Source organism: Epinephelus fuscoguttatus, linkage group LG8, assembly GCF_011397635.1.
Source record: "Epinephelus fuscoguttatus linkage group LG8, E.fuscoguttatus.final_Chr_v1".
NCBI classification, from domain to species: domain Eukaryota; kingdom Metazoa; phylum Chordata; class Actinopteri; order Perciformes; family Serranidae; genus Epinephelus; species Epinephelus fuscoguttatus.
Genome location: NC_064759.1, coordinates 15,758,891 through 15,782,249, shown reverse-complemented (window position 1 = coordinate 15,782,249; position 23,359 = coordinate 15,758,891). Strand labels below are relative to the sequence as shown.

The window sequence follows — 23,359 nt, the reverse complement described above, 5'->3', positions numbered from 1 at the left end:
TTATTTGTTACATTATGTACAATCTGAAGGTGGAAAATTATCATTGATATAAATAATATATACAGTCACGTATAAAAAATAATGTTTCATCATATTTACACACAACACTGACCACATGTTTATGTATTCTACAAAAAAAATATACATATTACATTATTTTGCAAATACTACAGAATCATTACGGGCCATGAATTCATGCTGAAAACATTTGTGTTATTGTAAAAACCAGAAGCTTGTTGATCTGCTGGAGAGATGTTTGTTTTTCTCCTTTGTGCACTTCAGGTTGTTATTTTTTTTTTTAAAAAAGCAAAGTGTCCTTGTTCATTTTTCCCTCTGTAGTGCACATTCACGGACTGAATTTTGGGTTTGCATGAAAGGTCACTGGTCGGCAGTCCACCCCATAACCACAGGACTCTGTGGTGCAGCTTCTGAGCTACACCTGACTACACTCCCCGTCTTCTTGCTCTGAGAGTCCCTGGATGTCCCAGGAGGCCAAAGATCGGCTGATGCCCTCCAGGAAGCCTTCGCCTGCAGGCTGTAAATGATCCATGACTTCATCATCATCAAAGCACCAACCGGCCCAGTCCACGTTTACTCCGTCTGTAAAGATAACACTAAAGGCGACAAGAGATGGAAACACAAGGTCAAGAGTCAGCGTTTGATAACATTTACTGTGGAAGTACTTCCTTTACTCTGCCCCAAGTTGGGTTATGAACTCAAAGCTGCTCAAAGATGCATTTCAGGGGTGATTGTGCCTTTGCTGTGTCTGCCCCCAAACTGTGGAACAGCATCCCCGTACCAATCAGATCTGCCCCCACCATTAACTTGTTTAAGTCCAGACTCAAAACCTACTTTTATTCACGAGCATTTGAGTCCCCCTGATCTGATTTTCCCTGACGCATGCCTGTGCGTGTGTTGTGTCTCTACATTTTTGAGCCGTGTACCTGACAGTTATGTTGCCTTTTAGTGTTTTATTCCTTTTATACAGCACTTTGGCTCAGTGAGTTGTTTTTAAATGTGTTTTAAATAAATCTGAGTTGAGTTTGAGTTGATTTCTGTCTGACCATGAAGTATGAAATACCTAAAAGAAGGACTGCCATGCACAAAACAGTAATTATTTTATGATGCATGATGTTAGAACATGCTGATGATTGATGATGTCTTATCTGACTAATAAGTCATAACAACTTCTACCTTTAATTTGTTTTAATTTAACATAATGAGTTATGGAATTTCAGCTTATTTGTATGAATTGGCATTATTTCAACTCATTTATGAGCCAGTTCAATGAAATGTATATTTAAATGTGACAAATTAACTTAAATGCGTGAGTTGTAATTATGGCTTAATGTTCTTGTGTTTCTTTTTAGGTGTTTAAAAAGTTTTAAAATGAGCTCTGACAAGGACATTGTTTAAATCTCCTGTGAAGTTTTGCGAGGTAAACAATCCACAACTTAAGATACAAAAAAAAAAAAGGTGGCAATTGTTTTTTATGAGATGTGTTAATTAAGCCCTGAGAATGTACACAGTGGTTTGTGGTTAGTTAACATGAAAAACAGGGCGATTATGTTTCCATGCACCATAACTGCACAGACTAAATGCTGCTCAAAGAGCCCTTCCATCTAACCATATAGTATAAAACGTCTAAACTGGCTTGCACAATACAATAATTAGTACATGATGTTCATGTTAAATTATGTCCTTATAAATAATGTTAGAGTGAAATTAAAGTCACAAAATGGGCAGTCAAAGGGTTAAAAACTGAGCATGACAAAAGTGTGGTTTGGAGTTTCTGATGTAAACAATCCACAATTTAAAATTCATTCATCTTCTAACTGCTTCATCCTCTTGAGGGTCGCGGGGGACACAATTAAAAATATTCAAAAAAAATTTAGCAAATGTTTAATAAGATGTCGAGGTGTTAGTTAGGCCCTAAGGATGCTCACAGTGCTTTATGGTTAGTTAACATGAAAAAAATGGTAATTTCATGTTTCTGTCACAAGGCAGAGGTGCTAGTTTTATTGTGTATTGTGCTTTGCTGTGCTTTTATATGATGCTGTATTTTATCCTGCATGTTTTTAATGTGCTTGGTTTTACTGTTCTTATTTGCAGGCTTTTATTTCCTAATCATTGGGTTGTTGTGATTTAAGTAATTACATTTAATTGGACCCAATCAATTAGTGCCAAATACCTGCACCTGGTAGAAAAGTCCTTTACAGATGGACAAGGTGGCCACCCAACCAGACACAACTGTTTTGGATGACAACCAGTGAGACTGCGGAGGCCTGGGTGTGTTGGATCGAAAGAAAGCAGCTCGAGAGGATGGTTTGAGAGGCAGCACGAGGGGATGTCAGTGAGGCGAGATGACACCATTTCGAAAACAGCATGGCAGTTGGCAGTCTATTCAAGGGTGGTCCGCTGAGACAAACCAACACAGAGGAGCAAGCAGCAGCCACAGCCCTACGGTGCATTGTAACTATCTGACAGAGGTAAGAGCTCTGCCCGATTTAAGCAAGTATCTACCAATTCGACTTGGTTGTAAGAGGGTAATGGTGCTGTGGACAAGTGACTGCAGCTGTCTCTGAGCCTATGACAGGTTTCCTGTGAACGTGTAGACTTCTGATGGGGAAGAGCGGAGCTATGGTGTTGTGATGCCATTTTGGCCACTGTCCGCTGTCAGATAACTCTGCTGGACTGAGATAGGGACAGCTGATTGTTTTTAATCTTTGAGCTGCTTTACTGGACATTTTTAAGAACATTTTATGTGTGCCTTTCATATTTTTTTAGGGTAATTTTGTATTGTTTTGTTTTCTTGTTTTTTTGTAAATAGTATTTTAATATTTTAACATTTTTTTATAGTCGTATCAACACCACTAGTGGGATTTTGGTAACTGTAATTATTTTGAATTTTGTATTTTTTTTGTAACTTGACCTGGATATATCAGTGTTGCTCTCCATCTACTTGGTATACCCCTCCTCCCAATTACGGGAAAACGTGAAACAGTAGATAAAGATCTTAAATAATGCTCTCATGAATATATTGCACAGTGAAATTAAAGTAACGAAATAGGCTGTTAAAAAGTTTGTATAACAGGGAGGCTGTTTAAGCGTCTAGCAGTTTCCAGTATAAATGACCCACAATTTAAAATATTCAAAGAAGTTTTAGCGAATGTTTTATCAGATGTTTGATGTGCTAATTTGGCGTGAGAGCACAACCAGTGGTTTGTGATTAGTTCACATGAAAAAACAGGTAATTTTATGTTTCCATTCACACGAAACAGTCTGTCCATCACCAGCCTACTCAATACTGGAAACTCATTTCAAAAGTAGAGATATGACAGGTATAGACTAAATTTCCCTATTAATGAGAATATAATTAAATCTAACCAGCATAGAGATAAGCATTAACCAACACAGAGATGAGTATTAAGAGGACACATGATCTAACTGCCAGAGAAACAAAACATCTGTACTGTGACGACAATGAAAAGATCTGCATTCAATCAGTAAAACTGAGACTTGATGATGTAGATTATTTGCCACGTCACAAGCTGCACATCTGAATGTCAAAGAACATCCAAAATGTGTGACAGTCGTCGAGCAGCAGGTGGAGTTCCTTTTTAAAAAATAGGACCTGAGCTTCTGTCAGAAAGTGTCCACTCTGCTGAAGTGTCCTTGAGCACGACGAGGCGCTGAGTGCGACCTCTGACCCTCATGTGAAGCAGCAAATCAAGATAGATTTGAACAGACTTGCTTTTTCTTTGTAACCTCAAAATAAATAAGATTATTACTACTTTTTTTTAACTTAACAAATATACTTTGTATTGTTTACTTTATTACAGTGTCCCCTTAAATGTCCAGAAAGTGCAGTGTGTATTGCTCAGGTCCAGACCTTTGAATCTGTCCACTCTACTGACTGATTCGTTGAAACAGCAGTTTCTCAGTTGAAAAATCAATTAATCCTATGAGCTCTGCGGGGGAGACTAAAGATGAGCCAGTCAGTGCCATGGGCAGGACTAATGTCATTGTCAAGCTGTGCCGACATGGCCTGTTATTGTTTTTACTTCATTTTGCTTGATTAAAACTCCGGCAAAACCAGTATGCTGGCATGGTGTCAACTTAAAATGATGTCTTGTCTTGATTGTTTCATATTTGTTTAGTTTGATCAAGATGTGTATGGTGAACACTGGGATGAACAGTGAGAATTTTCATGTTTAATATTAACTTTATTGATGAAATATAAAAAGGCGGTATAGGATTTGATAAGTGCTTGCTTCCCCCTACTTATTTTTCAACATCAAATACTTATTTTGTTCACGGAATATGTCTGCTGGGTATTCTGGTTTTGTTTTCTACTCATATTTTGTCTTATTTATTTCGCATGTTTGAAATAAAAATCTAATCTAAATGTTAGATTCAGGCAGCTACCTAGGTCTCTATGATTGGTTAGGTCAGGGGTAGGTAACCTGCAAAGTAAATAACTTATTTTTAACAGTTTTATTTTTCATACATCATTGCTCTAGGCTTAAAGTGATTTTACATTCTCTGATTGTAAAAATGTGTATACTTAATTAAAAAAAAAAGGTTTTAACATTTCTTCAGCTAAAATGTGCGTCATACATCTACAACCTGTTGCCTTTTCCTCTAAATTTGCCAAACCTGAATGGTGGTGGCTCGTCTTGAGTCTCCCTAGCTAGGCTAAGTATGGATTCCAAATTCAAAAAAGGAAAACAGAGAATATAGTAGTGTGTGGACAGATTTGTTTGCTTTCACCGCCATTGCTGCAAAGTTAAAGGAGCAAATAATCATGAAACGCACACTGCAGAGGAGCCACCTAGTGGTAAAAGATATTAATGAACACTCGATTTATGCCATCAGTAATGCTGATATACTAATTTAGGTACCTTCATTATATGGCTCAAATATGCTTTGCAGCTCTATGTAGATCTTTTCTGACCTGTTTTGGCCAAAAATTGCTCTTTTAATAGTAAAGGTTGCCGACCTCTGGGATAGGGTAAATCAAATACCCCTCCCCCAAGGAAACTGGTTGGAGTGGAGGCAATGTAAATGAAGATGGATAGGGAGAGTTATGAGCTGACAATTCTAATAACAATACTACTACTACTACTACTACTATTACTAATAATAATAATAATAATAATATTTTGTCGCTGTATGTTTCTAAAACTGGGGCTGAGACTGAGACAACTGAAGTCTTACTTCAATAGGGAAGATCATGTACCAGGCTTCTCTTGAATCACATGCCAATTTTAAGAGTGATGCGATAGTTGCCTCTGATACTGGCTGTATTTGTGTGTGTATATATATATATATATATATATATATATATATTAATCACTTGTTTGACAAATGGACTTGTATTCATTGATCAATTGTATGTTTTACTTGGTGGCCTCCAAAGCCATGTTGATGCTCTCTTGGAAATGTGTTTCCAAGTGTTGTAGTGGGAGTATGTTGTTCATACGTCATCAGTTGTGACTAGTTTGTTTGTGTCTGTTTTGTTTTTTACCGCGCAAAAGAAACCAAATCCTTTCTTCCTCCACACATGAATAAAAATCAAATCCGTACGATACCAAGGCAACATGTTAATTAGTCAAATAAAAAAAACATGTGAAACTAATTAGCACTTTGTCAAACTAACCTGTTCCTCTTGTCATCTTCATCTCCATCCACCAACTGCTCCTTCCATCCTTTACTCACTGTGAGCGCTCTGTGTCTCATCAGCTCCACCTCCTCTTCCCCCCACTCAGTGTCTCTGTCTCCATCACTGGGCGATGGTGATGGTGACGATGTGATGGAAAACGAGGGGGAAGGAGGAGGATACCTTGACCTCAGATTAGGCATTGTTGCATTTCTGCCTCTTCTTAATAATCCATCTCTCTCTCTGGCTCTTTCCAGGAGTCCCTCCAGAGGTGAGTGGTGTCCGTTAGGGTTATGTCTTGAGATGGGGAAAGCCGCATTCTCTGTTGGTAATGTGTACAGACTGCTGGAGTGCATACGAAGTCCATTGCCTCCTTCGATGATGATGTTAGGAATGGAAGCTCTCCTTATGTTTTTTGCTCTGTCATAGAAGTTAGGATCAGGAAGCTCAGATTCAGAAAATGTCCGAGGGTCTGGGGAGACTCTGTCATTCGTTTTCCAAAACATCCCTTGGTTCGGCTTCAGGGAGCCCAGCTTTAGCACCCGGTGTGAATCTGTGCCGGGGGGAAGAGAGCTTCTCTTCAGTTTATTGTTTGGGCTAGAGAGAGTATCACTGTTTGTCTGACCTGAGTCCTGGAAGAACTGCCTAGATGTCTGAGTAGAGGGATGAGTACTGACCGGCCGCCTCCTCCGTAACCCGGGCGACTTCAGATTTTTGGAGAAAGCCCAAGCCTCTGGAAAAGTCTCATCTCCAGACTGGCTGTAGTTGGAATTTCTCCTGGAGTCCTGGTTCACAGACTGCGAATCTGAGTCTCTCCTTGTTGATATTACTCCCTCTCCTGGTGGTCTTAAAAACTCAGGCCCCTCCCTGGATACTGTGGTTTGGTAAGGAGGCTGTGAAGTACTCTCTTCATCCATTGGGTAGTCAACATCTGGATAGAAGAGTGGTCCAGTTGTGTTGTATCTGAACGGATCAGCAGCATGAATGTACTGACCCAGATTAGGGGCAGATTGCACCCTGTGGTTCCAGTTCACCATTTGCCCCCTTTGCTCCTCTTCCTCTGTGTAGAACCTGACTTGTTCAGCTCTCACTCCCATTTCTATCCATTCATATCCTTGGACTTCTGGTTGCCGAGCAGCAATGCCTCTATTCAGTGATCTACGGTTACTGATGTTGGGCTGGGAGTGCCAAACAGGTACAAGAGGGTTATTAGTGGTGTCATCATCTGGAGGCTGATCCTGTTCCTCTGCTTCGTTTGACGCCAACATCCCATTTATTGATCTGGGGATAATAAGTTCCTCACTAAGTTCATCCACAAAGGTCTCTCGTCTTGATGGTAATAAAGTTTGTTCTTCTGTCTCCATATCATCTGCTTTGGCTTCTGTGACAGGTTTGGCCTCCAGCTGCTGGATTCTCCAGTTCTCTAGTTGTCTGTTGTTCTCTGTTTGTCTCAGGATCATCAGTGTTTCCTGACGAAGTAACATAGAGATAAAATAAACTCATGAGTATGGAATTTGTATTTCAGTTCTATGTACCAAAACTAAAGGACTGTACACACCAAGTCCGTATTTTTTGTATGCATTTTTCTCATGAGATAAACACTGTTACGCACACAACCCTTGCACACTGAGTCCAGTGTGTTTTATTGTTGTATTTACTGCGAAAATTTGCAACACAAGGCAAAATGGAAAGACTCGACTGCTCTCTTGCCTCTCTCCACTGGAGGTACATCCCTGGCTGTCACCACTCTCTGCTGGTGTCTGACATTTGGCTCTGCAGCTACCTGAAGGGGCTGAGCTGTCCTCTCCCTATGTCATCACGCTGTCAATCTGAATCTATATGTCTATGTGTGGTCCTCATCTTCTATTTCATCCAATTTCCTCCCAACACAGAAAATCTAATCTGTTCTGAAAACATTAATGATGGACGAAAGTTACATAGTCAATATGTAGAAATGACTGACACAACACAAATTCGTACAATTTTCTCTTTGGCACACTTGCCACAGATTTGGCATGCAAATGCCTTAATACTCTACTCCAGCCACACTAGCAGCTCTGCTAGGCCAGTGGTTCCCAACTGGTGGATCGTGGTCCAAAAGTGGGTTGCAGGACCACTCTGAATGGACCGCAAGTAACTCACAAATGTGTCGTTTGAAAGAGTAGAGTGAGTGACTAACGGACAGCTATTTAACAGATTCAGCAAACTAGCTCAAAAACATGGCCAAACGCAAGTATGATGCTGTGTGTATTAAACTGTGCGGACCTTGGGCTAATGACTATGGAGAAATCTGGACCCTGTGATTGTTCCCATGGTTGGGAAACAATGTGCTAGGCTGTACTTAAACACAGAGCTAAATGCCTTAACCCACTGGGTATCCATCTGATGGGTCCAGACAGCATTTTAGCTAATCTATGTAAAAGATATCTGCATATGAATACAGATAGTCTACAAAAACCGTAATAATCTAATTGTTAACAGGAGATAGCCGATGGATTTTGGTCAGTGCGTTTTGCTTCTTTTGCTCTCCACGTGGACTGTTTACCTGCAGACAAAAGCCTGCTCAAACATTGGTCAGTACAACCTGGGCTACAAACAGTAATCAGAATGCCTCTGTAAACAAAATCATGTCCCGTTGCCCACAGTTTCGAGATACATATGCAGATATTTGTTTTTAGACATTAAGCTAAAGTTATTGGGAATATCATTACTTTCACAGGTGATAATGTTGGAGGAAAATCTGGGGGATCAAGTTATTACAATTCATGGCAATCCATTTAACAGTTGTGTAGACATTTTCCTTAAAATCAAAAATGTGTTTTGTAATGGTAGTGGTTAAAGTAAAAGTCGTAGATCTCCAAAGTCTTCAGGATTCATCCTCTGGAGAACATGAATGTAAAGAAATTCATGGCAATTCATCCAATAATTAGTGACATATATTTCAGTCTGAAAGTGTTGGACAGACAATTGACAGACAGACTGACATTGCCACACTGCAAATATGGCAACTATCATTTCAGACCTGAAATATCAGCTTTTACCTTTGCCTGGTGGATGGTGGAGACCCACGTGGAGCAGCTGTCTGAGGTGCTGGCTACAAATATGTAGACATTCAGGGCACTCCGAAGCTCACCCACCTCCACGAGAACAAATGAACCTGAGAGGGGAGGAGGAATGATTATGGGATCTATAATATATTTATACAGAATCCAACTGTCTTGTGTCTTAATAAGAAAGTGTTACTCACAGCCATCTTTCAGTGATATGCAATACGTTCTGTCGAGGGCCAGAGGAGGTCGAATTACCTTCAGCCGCTCTCCCTTCTTCTGGACTTTGGTCATTAGAAGTACATCTGAGAAAAGGAGAGCCACCACTTCTAGCTGCATCGTACCATGTAAGAGACACACACAAAAGTTTAAGAAAAAAAGCAGCGACAAAGGATACTCTGAAGATATAGATTTAAATGTGCTGTGACTCACTGAAGTGTCTCTGCTCACCTTGCTGTCTTTTCTCCCCCGAATCTTCAAGTTCTCCTCCAGCAGGAGCTTACGCACAACATCAGGGCCTACTCCTCTGATGGGGCATGTTAGGTCAAACTGGCAGATCTCTCGGACATGCTGTCAAGGAAATCCATCATGAGTAATCATCAGCGGCAAAACATATTAGATTGAATGCCTGTTTAAATTGGCAGAAATCCATAATGTTCAGTATGGTTATTACAGCCTGATATCTGATCTCCACATCCTGTCTTCTCTCTTTTAGGTCATGCAATACCTTATGACCACAAAGAGATGCAAAACAACTACAAAGATACTGTAAAGTGACTATAAAGAGAGCATCTCTTTCAGTCTTGGTGTCTCGCTCCTGTGTAGAAGAGGTGTCTGTGCCCAGGGGTCCATTGCCTCATAGTTTGTCCATTGGTGCAATAGTTGCCCTGCCTCTAATGAAGGTCTACTTGACCAAGAGGAGGATCTATGAGTGCATAGGATATTTTCTGACTCCAGAGTATTCACAAGAAGCTGATTTTCTGATCATGTTTTACCTTGTCAATGTCTTCATTTATTCCCTCCACCTCGTATCCCTCCACCCTCTGAGCGGAGATGGTGAGGGCGAGTTCCTCATCTCTTAGCCTCAGGTAGTCATTGATACTCTCCAAAAAGTTGTTTACACTGGACAACTGCAGAGGAGCATGAAGAAGATGGTTAGTGAGAGTTTGTAGCTCTGCAGAAGACAAATCATTTGTGCTGAAATGAACAGCGTTAATGACTTAAAAGTTCCTCTTTCATTCTTTCAAATGTTTTGCTGCACTGATAAGGGTAAAATCTGATATTAAAGGAGTTGCAGCCTCCAGAAATGAAAATGGGCCTTTTGCAGGTGAAATCTTGCTTACTGTATCAAAAAACATATCCTCAAAATGTCCTCAGCAATGTGAAGATGTGGATCACTATCAGGTGGTAAATTAAGTAGAAGAAAGAATCTTTATTCTTGTCAATGTCCTTTGCGACAAATCACATTTGCTAAATTTTAAATGGTCACATGATGGAATATTTTACATGGACGTTTCTCCGATTTATCAACAATATGAAAGAGGATCTGAGAGAAAGGTTGGGGAATTTGAAATTTGTTTGAGATTTATTTTTCAATAGCAGCCATTCCCCTCCCTTTTGACAAATGTTTTTTCAAGACATCTGTAAGATATCTCATGAGTTCATCTGCAAAGATGAGTCACACAGGGTTTGTCACAAAGATCAGTATACTGATAGTGAGGCCTCTGTCTACCTAATATCTATAATCACCATACTGCACTTTAGATATCCTGTAAAATAAGTTTACAGCTCTAGGAACTCTCATTCAACTTTTGGAATACAGCGTGGGGAAATATTAAACAAGAATATGTTAAATATTAGACTTGTGACTTCAGGACGTTAAAGTTTCTCACCATGCCTCTGAGTGTGTGCTGTACATGAGGATCCTGGGTGGTTTTCAGCACAGCTTTGAGCAGCAGAGGGTACTTTGTGATCCTCTGATGGGGTTTGGCCTGCATGTCCCCGAGCCGCATCCTGTTACACTGAGGGTGAGTCTCCACCCACTGCATGAGACAAAAACACAAAAACATCACCTCAAGTCAGAGCCTTTGATTAAAACTAGTTCTATTACATATTGGCTTTGAACCATGGATAAAATAGTTTAAAAAGTCTGAATTTAAAGGAGCAATTCACCTCAATTACAGCATAATAAGACAATAACAGCATCCTATAGTAACATACGTAATATTTAGCCATACTGAGCATTGGAAAATTACATCTTAAAAATGCAATACTGACATATCTTTATATGAACAATGTCCCAGTTATGCTGGTTAATCCTCAGCTCTTACTGTGGAGAATTTTTAAAGTTTTTACTAGGCAATAGTTCCCATTGAATTCACAGGTAGTTCTGTAGATAACCCTGATTTAAAGCTACAGTACTTTTTTTCATTTAGGTTTTGTCTTATGGCAAAAGGTGACATTAATACACAAGGCAGCTTATATGAAATCATTCTCCTGTGTTTCCTCATAGTGCTCCTAATGCTATATGTAAGCAACCAATCGGAGCTGAGGTGTCTCTGATCCAACTGTCAAACATGTGAATTAACTGCGGTCAGTATTATCAGAAACATATTTTAGTGTACTATTTAGCTGTAAATGAGAACATTTGCGCTGGCCAGTGGGTGGTGCCTTGTTTTGGCTTAACTGTTCTTATTTTACAGCTAAACAGTACACTAAATTTGTTCCTGACAATATTTTAGTGGGGGGGGATAGGAAATGCAGTAACAGAATCTCGACTCATATTTAATCAGTACTGCCTAGTTTGACGGTTTGACCACAGTTTACAAGCCGTGACTGACATGATTGACAGCTGCTCTCTCTGAAAATGACCTGCGACTGGCCAAAGTGTCCAGTCAAGGGCTAGATTTTCTAAACCTGAACACAGATCCAAGCAGAGGTGCAGAAGTCAAGCGTTCTCCCAGACCACTTGAATTAGAATACGCTCAAAGTTAATTACAGGATTTTTGCTCATCGACATCAAAATTAAACTGCCTTGCCGAGCTTTAACGGGACATTATATTTTCATTCACCCCCACAGTATTTAAGTAATTTTAGAGAACTGATATCTCAAATGTGTGACAAGGAAAAACCATATGTACCAAAACAAAAACTACCCCGAGGGCTAAGTGAGATGTTTTTGTTTTGTTCGACGTGTTTGAGAAGACCCCTTGACGCCCACCAGGCAGAATTTCCTGGTAAAAGTGTCTCTCTAGCTGTAAAACAAAAACTTATCACCTCCCACTCAGGTTTGACAAGCCTGGTGGTGTGACATAAGTGAGAAAGCAAGTGTTGAACAAAAACATATACAGAAGTGGTGCCTGGTTTTGAACAGAAAATAACATTGTTGACTGCAGGCTGCCATGTTTCTTTTAAATTGCTTTTAAAATTCCTTCCTTTCCCAGGCTTTGTGCAACTACCGCAGGACACACTTGATGTGCAGTAACTATATCCAAGGAGTCCTGTGCTTAGTGAACAAGAAATGCTGCCAAGTCTGAATCATTTGGAGAAATGCTGCAACAAGTGGTTGGCCATCACAAAGCAACCATGACAGGTCGCCCACAAGGTTATGAAAACATCACAAACCACACCACAGCGCGTCACCATTATTAACAGAGCAGTTAGTCACTACTCTTGATTCCATTCAGGTGCACTCATTGGGTTTGTGTGGGCAAGTGATTCAGTCTGTGTGTGCCAGTTTTTATCCTCACACGTATGAGTGTCTGTGTGCATGTTGGGTGTATCGGGTGTGTGCTGCTTGCTGTACCTGAACGTAGGTGAGGAAATGTGGGTTGCTCTCCATCTGCCTGCGTGTGAACTCCAGATTGTTCTCCTCCTCCCAGCAGTAATGTTGATAGGAAGCGAAGCGCTTGTGGAACTGGGGATGAAAATTAGAGGATGATTGTATTTATTTATTTATTTATTTATTTATTTGCCACTTGTATCCAAAGCGATACCACAAGTTTCTGTTCTGTGTTCAGACTTTTACTTCAAGATGAACTCCACCAAGTTACAGTTTTACATCCATGTCTGTCCAGACTCATAAGTAGCCATGGCAGGTGACAGTGCCAACTAAATATGGATGTTGCCGCAAAGAAGCTACAAATTCTAAAACATGGATGCTTCACACACGCTTAACCAGGCAGTACAGACAATCCATACAGTCACCACAGTTTCACCCAAAATTAGTGTCACAGTGACGTTGACCTTTGACCTCTTGGATATAAAGTGTCGTAACCTCATAATTTTTATCGCAGTAGACATTTGTGTGAAATTATGACATATATAGTGTATGAACATGTTTTGTGAGTGACCTTTGACCTTTGACCACCAAAATCTAATCAGTTCATCTTTAAGTCCAAGTAGACGTTTGTGCCAGTCAAGGTGTTTTTGAGTTATCACGTTCACAAGAATGGGACAGATGGACAAACAGACAACCTGAGAACATAATGCCTCTGGCCACTGAAAAATTGCCTCATGTGAGGTCACTTAATGTTTTAAGAAACATACTTTAGTTTACTAAAGCAATAAGTAAGTAATTCAAGATCATTTGTTATCAGCTCACCGTCATATTGTTTTCGGACAGGCAACTCGCATTATGTCACCCACCACCCGAGGTGTTTATTAGTCCGGAGCACAATGGTGGCCCTGGCGCATTTGGTGCCCTAGGTGAGCCTCACTAAAAGCTACATTTTATTAGTTTACATTGAACACATCATGAGAACATTAGAATTTACCTTTGCTCAATACTGTTTTTTTTTTTACTGAATAGAGCTTGAACGCTTCACAATGTAAATCACTGCAGCCTCCATGTGCTGTTAATTGTGGCCACCGACTGCTTCGAGGTAATGATAACTAGCTCTCCTCCTGCTGATTTCATGTTCTTTCTCTCCACATACACTCCTCTCAGTAGTGTAGTGGTAGTTGGGTGGGCACCAGAGAGCTTTTGTCATTTTGACAGCATAACAATACAACGTGTTTTCAGGGTTCGTGTGATGTCTGATAACTAAGTGTAATGAGCTGGGGAGGTGGGACAGCAGGAACCCAGAAAAAAAGGTCTCTCTATTGTTTAATAGGCTTTGCTATGCCGTTTTGTTGTTGTGGCCATATGTAATATTTCAGAATAAGTGTAGTGATGTTTTAGTAAAAAACAGTAAAAGATAGACATTTGTTTTTTTTTTTCTTTCCCGCTTTGTGGCGCCCCCTATTGATGACCGTGCCCTTAGTATTCACCTATACGGCACTGCTGGTGCAGCACAGTGCATTCTGCATTCTGGTAGTTGTAGGTTTTCTACCTCTTGAGCAAACACCACAGCCTTTTTCCTCTGTTTTCTCTGGTCATGTAGCACCAGTTTTAAAAGTATTTGTGTCTTTCTACTGCATAGACAGCCCAGATTTGTGAAAGGACCATCTTTCCAGCTGTGAAATAATTTTAAATATATTAACATAACATATATATAAAAATATTTTTTGTGTAGTTAACTACTTAAACTACAAAACAATTTTGGGCCATTAATTGCTATAAATATGACTGATGGATATTCTATACAAAACCACAGCTGACATTCCTGCACTTTCCCATGAATATTCAATTCAATTTTCAATTTAATTTTATTTATAAAGCCCAGTGTCACAGGTCAGAATTTGCCTCAGTGGGCTTTACAGCATAAGACATCTCTCTGTCCTTGGACCCTCACAGCGGATAAGGGAACCCCGCCCCAAACAGCCCCTTTAATGGGCGAGAAAAGTAGTGTTGTAGATTATTTTTTTATTTTGTCTATGTATGGCCTGTGAACAAGTGGGTACTTATGCAATACATTTTTGCTGGTAAGTGATTTTTTTTGTTTCATATTTTGCTCTAAGTTCTAATCGCATGTGCACTGTCAGTTTGATCTTTTCTTACAAAGTAGTTGTTGTACAGTAAACTACTTTTCTAAGTAACTTTAATTAACTTAAGTGGATGTTTCCCCAGGGTAGCTTTGCTGTAGCTCAACTTCCTCTACTGTAAAGTAATTGGCTTGCAAAGCTATGCAGAGACACACCTCTGTAATGTATCATGCAGACAGTGAGTTCATACCTGCAGGCAACCAGCCTCTAACATCATGGGGTCAAAGGGCTTGCCTGTCCTCCGGACTTCTTGTAACATGGGAAAAATCACCTCCTGCCAGAACTTCTGGTGTGCAATTAGGATGGAGGCAAGGTTGGAGAAAAGCAGCTCAGGGGTCACCTATTACAGGAGGAAGTCAAAACAAAACAAAAAAAAATCATAGTGCTTAAGTTTAACTCGACTGCTTTGTGATATTTTCCATCCTCTCGATGGAAATCTGTTGTTGTGCTACATTTTCCGCTTGTGTGTTGTATTCTGTGTCAGCTCGAGCGGATGTTCTTGCTGTGCCCGTCAATCTATGACAGTGGTAGGCAGAGCAGTGGAAAATAGGCCTGCAGATAAAGAGTGTTGTGTGTTTCCAGTCTACATGAGACTGTGTGCTCTGCAGACTGACCTCCGGAAGAAATCCACACTTGCGCAGGTTTTCAAGAGCCGCAACAACCAGCTGTAAGAAGCAGACACAGCTTTGTTAAACATCCTGTGGAAAATCCCTCTTCATCTCTGACATATATCTGTAAATATATATACTGTATTTAAATGAGACAGCAGCAGCAGCAGCAGGTAGAGAATGACATTTTACATCTTTGATGATAATGAGCTTGTTGATGTAGGTGAGCTCAGTGTGAACAAACTCCCACAGTGCCTCCTGTTGGTGTCTCTGCGTCTTAGACATCGTCTGATCATCGAACCAAGACAGAAGAGGAGAAAGGAAAGAGGAGGGAGAGGATATGATCATTAGGAGTGTGTAAAATATACATACTGTGCAGGTATTTAGCAGTAAGAGCAGGAGAAGCATTTAAAATATATTGCAAGAGTCTATATTTTTCTAATTTTGAACAAATCCAGTGAACAAGACAAAGTTAATCTCTCAATTTTTCCCCACTTTGTCATCTTGTCTGAAGCTTTATGTTCCTTCAGTAGACATGAATCTTTAAAAACAGGTCATGAAATTGTATTTTTATATTTGAAAAATGCAAAATAATTTACTAAATCTGCTGAACACTGCAGGTTTTACCTCAGGTTACCCTTGTTGCTTTTAAAAATTTCTTTCTATTTCTTTTTTATTTCTCCTTTTTATTGCTTTTATTACCTTTACTGTCTTTATTTATATTGACATTTTGGATCTTGCATTTTGCATATTTGTTTGTTTGGTTTCAGTCTTTTCAAGTGATTTGTTGACAATAAGAGAAACTGAGTTAATCATTAAAGGGCTCGTACTGAATGAGAGTGCACTATATCTGTCCAGTTCTTCTCTAGCGTGGTTCCCTGACTTTCCTCCTTCCACATCCACCTTAGATTGACCGGCACAGCGAAGGCCCCCAGCTCCTGCTTCAACACATCCAGCTGACCTCGCTCCTGAGAGGTTGTTAAACACAGGGAGAACAAAAATAAGACGGTTAAAGGACAGGAAGAAAAACCACAGCAGTCAGAGAGGATAAATAGGAAACTTTGATCTCATAATGAATCAGTTACTCCTCAGAGGCAAGCAATCACTAACAGTTGTTGTGAATACTTGCGGTCAAACATGTCGTTCGTAAGTATGCCAACGGAGCAGAACAAGAAGTGCTGCAGTTTTTGTTTTTGGGTTGTTTGAGTGGGCGGACATGGTTAGAGCAAGTCTGTATCTGTTTCTAAGCATGTCAGCATGTAGTGTAATGAGCAAGAGACAACATAATACCTCAGATGCCGGTGTTTTCTCAGGCACTCCCTGGCTGAACAGGACCTGTCTCAGTGCAGCTCTGGGTTTGGCTCCTGCAGGCGGTCCCTTACTCACTGTTGCAAAGTCAGTCACCACCTTCTGCTTGGTTCGCCTCTGGAGACAGAAAATACCATCAGGCTTTTTATTTTCAGTTTGTACAATTCATGTGGAAGCGCCAGAGGATCGATCACATTTACAACATTTTATTAGAAAACATTCACAAGATAAGAAATTGAGCATGAGATGAATCTAGGCTGGACTTGGACACTTGATACTCAATGTAAAAATATCAGAGGTGTGGACTCGAGTTGCATGACTTGGACTTGAGTCAAACCTGAGTCACAAATTTGATGACTTTAGGCTTGACTTGACAAAATCAAGCTAAGGCTTGCAGCTCGACCTGGACTTAAATATCAGTGACTCATGACTTCACTCACACTGTAGTCTTTTGGCTTGAAAGTGTTTTTACCTTCCCCCATTATTTTAAGTGTGCCATAATTAAATTAATTTCCTAAATCACCTAGTGTTCACACTATTTAGTCCCAGCAAGCCGACTAATTCCCCAGATTGTTTGAACCAATCCAACAACATCCATTCAGGTTGCAGGAGAGAACCATGAAGAACTAACTTTATGTTACTGAGCACCAGTTTGAAAAAAACAGACAGAAGATAATTTTGAGTACAAGAAAAAACAAAATGCAGTAGCCTATTCAAGATGGGGTCAAATTTACAGACGGAGATGCATTTTCTTCCAACTTTAGGTGGTTAGTTGAGGCTAATATTAACATAGTTAGCAAGCTAATTCTTAGCTTACGTTATAACTCTTGTTAAAATGGCATCACATGTGGTGAAGAGCGTATTATGTCTTGTCTTATACTCAAAACTCAAAGTATAGGCCCTGAAACTTGACTCGGGACTTGTCAGACTTGACTTGGGACTTCAGTTCAAAGACTTGAGGCTTGCAAAACAATGCCTTGGTCTCACATCTGAAAAATACTCCATTACAAGAATCCTGCATTCAAATTTTTATGAGGGCAAACCTACAGAAGTGTACCAGCCAAATGTACTTAAAGAGTAACTAAACCCTAAAACCATTTTTTTTCAGCTGATAATCATTGTTTCTTGTTTCTACAGTAGTGTTACTGACTGATCCTGCTCAAAATCTTGACAGTTTAGTGCAAACTGTTGAAAAATCTACATTTTATTTAAATGTGGTATGGAGTGCCCTCTACTGCTTGAAACCTGGTTACTACATTTGAATTTACATTACATTACATTGGGGGCGAATTACTCTTTTTCGGGGCGAATGACGTCACTAACTGTCCACACTAAAGCCTGCCCTCCTCCCATTACTCCTCCCCTTACTATAAACCATTCTGTCCGCAGTTATCAAATGATAGCGAGTAGGTTGGATCAGAGCAGAGAGTAGTAGAACAGAGAGAATAGCTAGTAATTTGTCGAATTGTATTGTTAGGGTAGTGTGTTTAAGTGTAGGTTTACAGTTAGTAGTGTCTTTATAGTATTTAGGTTAGTTGGTCAAGGAGAGGCTCCGAGGCTCGGGAGTATATGTGCGGGGCAGCGAGGGAGGGATGTGGAGGGCCACTGAGCCTCGGGGGTATATGTGCGGGGCGGCGAGGGAGGGATGTGGAGGGCCACTGAGCCTCGGGGGTATATGTGCGGGGCGGCGAGGGAGGGATGTGGAGGGCCGCTGAGCTGGGCCGGCGAGGGAGGGATGTGGAGGGCCGCTGAGCCTCGGGGGTATATGTGCGGGGCGGCGAGGGAGGGATGTGGAGGGCCGCTGAGCCTCGGGGGTATATGTGCGGGGCGGCGAGGGAGGGATGTGGAGGGCCACTGAGCCTCGGGGGTATATGTGCGGGGCGGCGAGGGAGGGAGGGGTGGATGGATGCGGTGGGCTGCTGTGCGGTGAGCCCAGGCTCCCAGAGAGGGAGAAATAGAACCAAGTAGGATAAAATAAGTCAAAGTGTGGAGAAGGGGACCGGCTGAGCTCCGGCCGCCTTCCCTTCTGCCCGTGTGACACAGTTAAGGGCGGTTTTCCAAGCCACCATGAAAATAAGCCAAAATGTGGAGGAGAGGGACCGGGTAAAGAGGCCGACCTCCGGGGAAGCCCTCTCCTCTCTCTCCGCAGTGAGGGACAATCTTCACTCCGCCCTCTTCCTCAGCCCCTCGCCTGTCCCAACAGTGCCACAATCTATGGTAGTTTTTAGTGCAGCAACATTTTAGTGCAGCAACAGTGACTGTTGCTGCACTAAAATGATACAATTATGAATACAAGATTCATAAAACATTGGCAGATGTGTTCTCTCTTTTAAAAGAAAAAATAAAACTCAATTTCAGACTACAATAATTTGATTAAAGGGGTTTTTTTGAGTGAAAAATGCATCCGTTTTTGAAAGGGGTTAGTATTGTAGTATAAAAATCAATCAGAAAACAAACTGCAGATGTCAGATACAAGTAGTGGACTAAAGTGCAAAACAACCTTGTCTTAAATGTAGTCAGGTATAAAGTAGCATAAAAAAGAAATACTAAAGTAATGTACAAGTAGGTCAAACTGTAGTTAAGCACAAGAGTTGAGTAAATTATTCACTAGTGATAGATCTTCACATATGAGTCACATGTCACTTGCCTGATATCCAAACGTGCTGAACTTGTGTTTGTCTGCTGACCCCCTGTGGTGATGGTTGATCTCTGCAGCTGCTGTCGTCCCATCAACAGTGTCTGTTTCCGCGTCCTTCTGCCTCTCCCCGTCCACACCGTCTCGCCAGGGTACAGATGCTTCTTCCATCACTGATTCATTTCCCCCTCCGTTGTTTACATGCGGTGCCTTTGAAGAAAGGCTGAGGATAAGCACACTGGGTTACTCATTGCCAAAACAAGGTGTGTGAGGACACAGAGGAGAATGGTTTGTTAAGAGAAAGGGCTTTACAAGAGCGGAGGACAGAATGGAGGGACATTGAGTGCTTTGTTATTATTTTAAAGGGTTGACTTAGACTTTCAGAGCAGAAGCTTTATAAATGCAAGGAAAACAAACACAGATGGCAACAAAAGAGATAAAGCTGAATTATTATAAACAATGGGACTGGTTGGATTTAAGCCAGTGGTTCCCGACCTTTTTGGCCTCTGACCTCTTAAACCAAAGACATTTTTTTAATCTTTTTTTTTTTTTTTTTTGCATAATAATTTAATGAACCCTTGCCAAATACCACAGCAGGTATGGCTATGGCCAAAGCTAGTTTGCAACACCACAAACACACACAAAACAGCACACAACACAAATAACAATACAATAAAATTACCATCAAACAAGAACAAGTACCATTATTCATGACTCTTTCAACTTGAGTTTAAAATGAGCCCAGGTATGGTCCTGTTTGAGTTCTGTGGGCAATAAGTCCCTCATTTTAATCACATTTACTGAGCCAGAAACACTGACAGGTACCACCATGTCACTGAGCACTTGATGAGCCTCGTTATTTAGACATTTATGGATGTATTATGCTCAATTTCTTCAGAATTTGACATTGGTATGATTGTATTGGTTTCCTGTCCAAATTTTGAAAAGGATCAGTGTCATCTCAGTATGTCAATATCATCACTATGGCCCAAAGAGCCCAAACTATCCAATGACTGAGGAGAAAAACTATCAGGGCAAAGTTAGAATAAAATAAACATGATTTTGTAAAGAAATAAGAAATAAATTTTTGCTGCTTTCCTATTCTGTTCAGATTTATCTTGCAACCTGTTGAGTGTGTCCTGACCCAAATGTCCCTTTAATGCTTTGAATCCCAAGCCTTAAAGGGACAATTGATCTCCAAATCAAAAATACATATTTCTTTCCTTACCTGTAGTGCTTTCTATCAGTGTAGATTGCTGTGGTGTGGATTGCCGAGTGACGGAGATATCACTTGCAGGGATGTCTGCCTTCTTTTGAATATAGTAGAACTAGAGGGCACGTGGCTTGTGGTGCTCAAAATGCAAACAAAAAAAATTTGAAAATATAAGCAGCAATGTCCAAAAATCATGACCTGGTTTCTCAAGATAATCCACAGACCTTGTTGTGAGCAGTTTCGTGTAGGAACTATTTTCTTTCTACTGAACTACACCTGCCAACTGTATCACGGCACAGAAGTAAGCATGCATCTGCTTTGCTGGGGTCCAGACCTTTGTAACCTCCCACTCCACTGAGTTGACTGATTCATCTGGCTTCCTGACATAAAAAAGTGGTTCTCAGTTGAAATAAAAACACAACCAATGGGTGCAGCAGGAGACTGACGACACTGTCAAGCATTGTCAAGTGGTGTGACAGAACCAGTGAGGAGTAGTAACATCAGTGGCAAGCACTGTATCCAAGACAGACGCTGCCATCGAGGCTGTTTTAAATCGACATGTCTTCTCAGTATCGCCTGATATTGTAGTTTGTTTACTTTGCTCTACTCCATTCTTAGAACCTCAGCAAAGCAAGCATTTTGGCATGGCTACACATCAGTGTGGACTTAAAATGATGTTAGATTCAGACAAATACATTGTTTTCTAGAGACTGGTTAAGGAAAATCAAATCCTCCTCCCAATGGAAATCGGTAAAGGTGGAAGCAATATCAGACTGGAATGGAGTGAAATGAGTTTACTATTCTGTCTGATGTGAGGCAAACTACTGCAAGCTTACATTACAGTTCAGCTTAGGAGAGCGCCATTTACATTTACATCTTACACTGTCACATGCACAAGCCTCTCATCCATGAGTAGATGAACGCTTCCTTCTGCACGGTGATACTGTTGGAAAGTGTAGTTTGGTATTAAGAAAATAGTTCCTACATGAAACTGTTTACAACAAGGTCTGTGGATTATCTTGAGTAATGGGTCATTGTTTCTGGAAAAAGACATTGCCGCTAAGATGTTTTCTTTGGCGTTTTGAATACCACAAGCCAAGTGCCATCTAGTTCTATTATATTCAAGAGAAGGGAGCCATCTCTACGGCCGATATCTCCAACACTCGGCAACTCACACTGAAACAATCCAGACTGATAAACAGCACTACAGGTAAGAGGAAAAATATGTTCTTTTGATTTTGAGATGAACGGTCTCTTTAAATATCAAGCAAGAAAGATGATGACAAACACAAAAACAACTAAATAGAATTTATATTTAGAAATAACAAATAAAACATCTGTATCCCTTGACTTCATAGTAATTTAGGCCCCACAGATCTGACTTGTGTTTTTCTCTCTGATACAAACACAGTGAATATGAGGAGTCAGACACACTGTCAAAGAAGAAGAAATCATTGCCGTTGCATCTTACAGACAGTGACGGTGATTTAACAGGACACCACCAGTTTCACATGGCTACAGCGTCAGTGACACAGTCCTGCGGGTCGTAGTGTAGCTCCAGGACACGTCTGAGTCTAGTTCACACAAATCCAATGTCATCACAATTTGCAGAATGTCCTGCTGCAGGTTTAAGTTACAGTGGAGAATGTGTCTCCATTTGCTGAGAGCTACTGTAGCTCTATGAAATATTTCAACTTTTACCGAGTGGAGAAGTGACATTTTAACACACTGCTGCTAAATAATGCTGCATGCTGTAAACGCAGCGTAGAAGTGTTGCTGTGACTATCCACAATTAGTTTTTAGGAGTCCGTCTGAAAGCTAACACAGTGCAAACAGGTTCACTGCACTAATGCTAAACTGTCAAACATCAAAGCACTCACGCAAGTGCTTTCATCACGGTGTCATACCTGTTAACAATCGCTGTCTGTGTCCCACATGAACACACTAAAGATGAAACAAGATTACATTGTAATTTTAACCCTTTTACCCATCTAAAGGTTGATATGGGTGAGTAAAACCAGGCCTCCTGGTAGTTTTATAGCCTCTGTAAATCAACAAATGAAGGCCAAGCAGACAGTCCGTAGATCAACACAGCAGCTCCAGCATTCAGGTGTTTCACTGCACATGAAGACAGCTAGTCACATGCTCCTCTTTCACAGTGCACACTCTCACCTTCTCACACTAACAGCTATGCTCTTATATTACAAAAAAAAATACAGACTGTACCTGGGCTTTGTTGGATCCATTTTGTTTCACACAGTCATCTTTGGTTTCTGTTAGCTTTCTCCTCCTCTTTCTCTCTGCCGGGATCAGTCCCTCCCTCTCTTCCTTTCACCTGCGCCCCTGCCCTCTGCAACTGGCCCGACGGGAACAACTGGATTCTGCAGCCAACAAATCAGTGCTCGGGACTGGTTAATGTGTCGCAGTTATGAGCGCCTAGAGAAGCAGAGGTGGTGACTGATTCCCTTGAGGATGATCTATTGTTGTTTTATGTCAATCAGAGTTATTGATCACTGAGCAAACAGGAGGAAATCATTTGTAAGAAGGGGGGAAAGGTCTCGTGTTGTTTTTGCTCATTACACAGCAGAGAGAGATATGAAATGAACCGTGAGAACCTGGTGTTTCACAGCACAGTAAACTGGAAACCAGTGCAGGGCTCACAGGTAGAAAGAGGTGAGTTATGGGGAAGTGGAAAACCTAAAAAAAATGTAGCTACAGGAAAGAGATAAAGATCCAAGATCAAGTCAGGTCATTAACAGGCTGGACGGTTAAATATATAGCAGGGAATATGTTGTTCCAAATGTGATTAATGTTAAAGCGTCACGCTGGAATGCAGACTGGCAGCGTGCCTGAAGTTAAATACAACATTACATCCTCGTTAATGTTTTTCCTTCATTTACACTTCATCAACATGCCCTAACATTCACTCTCTACCTGTTAATGACGGCTGTCTGGAGCCTC

The 23,359-nt window shown here is 40.7% G+C and overlaps 1 protein-coding gene across 2 annotated transcripts; it reads right to left on the bottom strand.

Annotated features, from left to right (window-relative positions):
* On the bottom strand, positions 1–22,813 carry plekhg6 (pleckstrin homology domain containing, family G (with RhoGef domain) member 6). 2 transcript variants are annotated; one of them, XM_049583576.1, is made up of 15 exons: positions 22,625–22,813; positions 19,198–19,408; positions 16,533–16,667; positions 16,073–16,210; positions 15,435–15,530; positions 15,249–15,299; positions 14,825–14,974; positions 12,515–12,625; positions 10,602–10,751; positions 9,705–9,839; positions 9,160–9,279; positions 8,910–9,042; positions 8,704–8,819; positions 5,663–7,131; positions 1–614 (listed from the first exon to the last, which is right to left on the bottom strand). In XM_049583576.1, the coding sequence occupies exons 1-15, from the start codon at positions 22,642–22,644 to the stop codon at positions 434–436; spliced, it is 3,216 nt and encodes a 1,071-aa protein (XP_049439533.1). In that variant the 5' UTR covers positions 22,645–22,813; the 3' UTR covers positions 1–433. The 2 variants fall into 2 exon arrangements, with proteins under 2 accessions (XP_049439533.1, XP_049439534.1); XM_049583577.1 differs by lacking the exon at positions 22,625–22,813 and adding an exon at positions 20,414–20,640.
* Between the last annotated feature and the right edge of the window lie 546 nt (positions 22,814–23,359).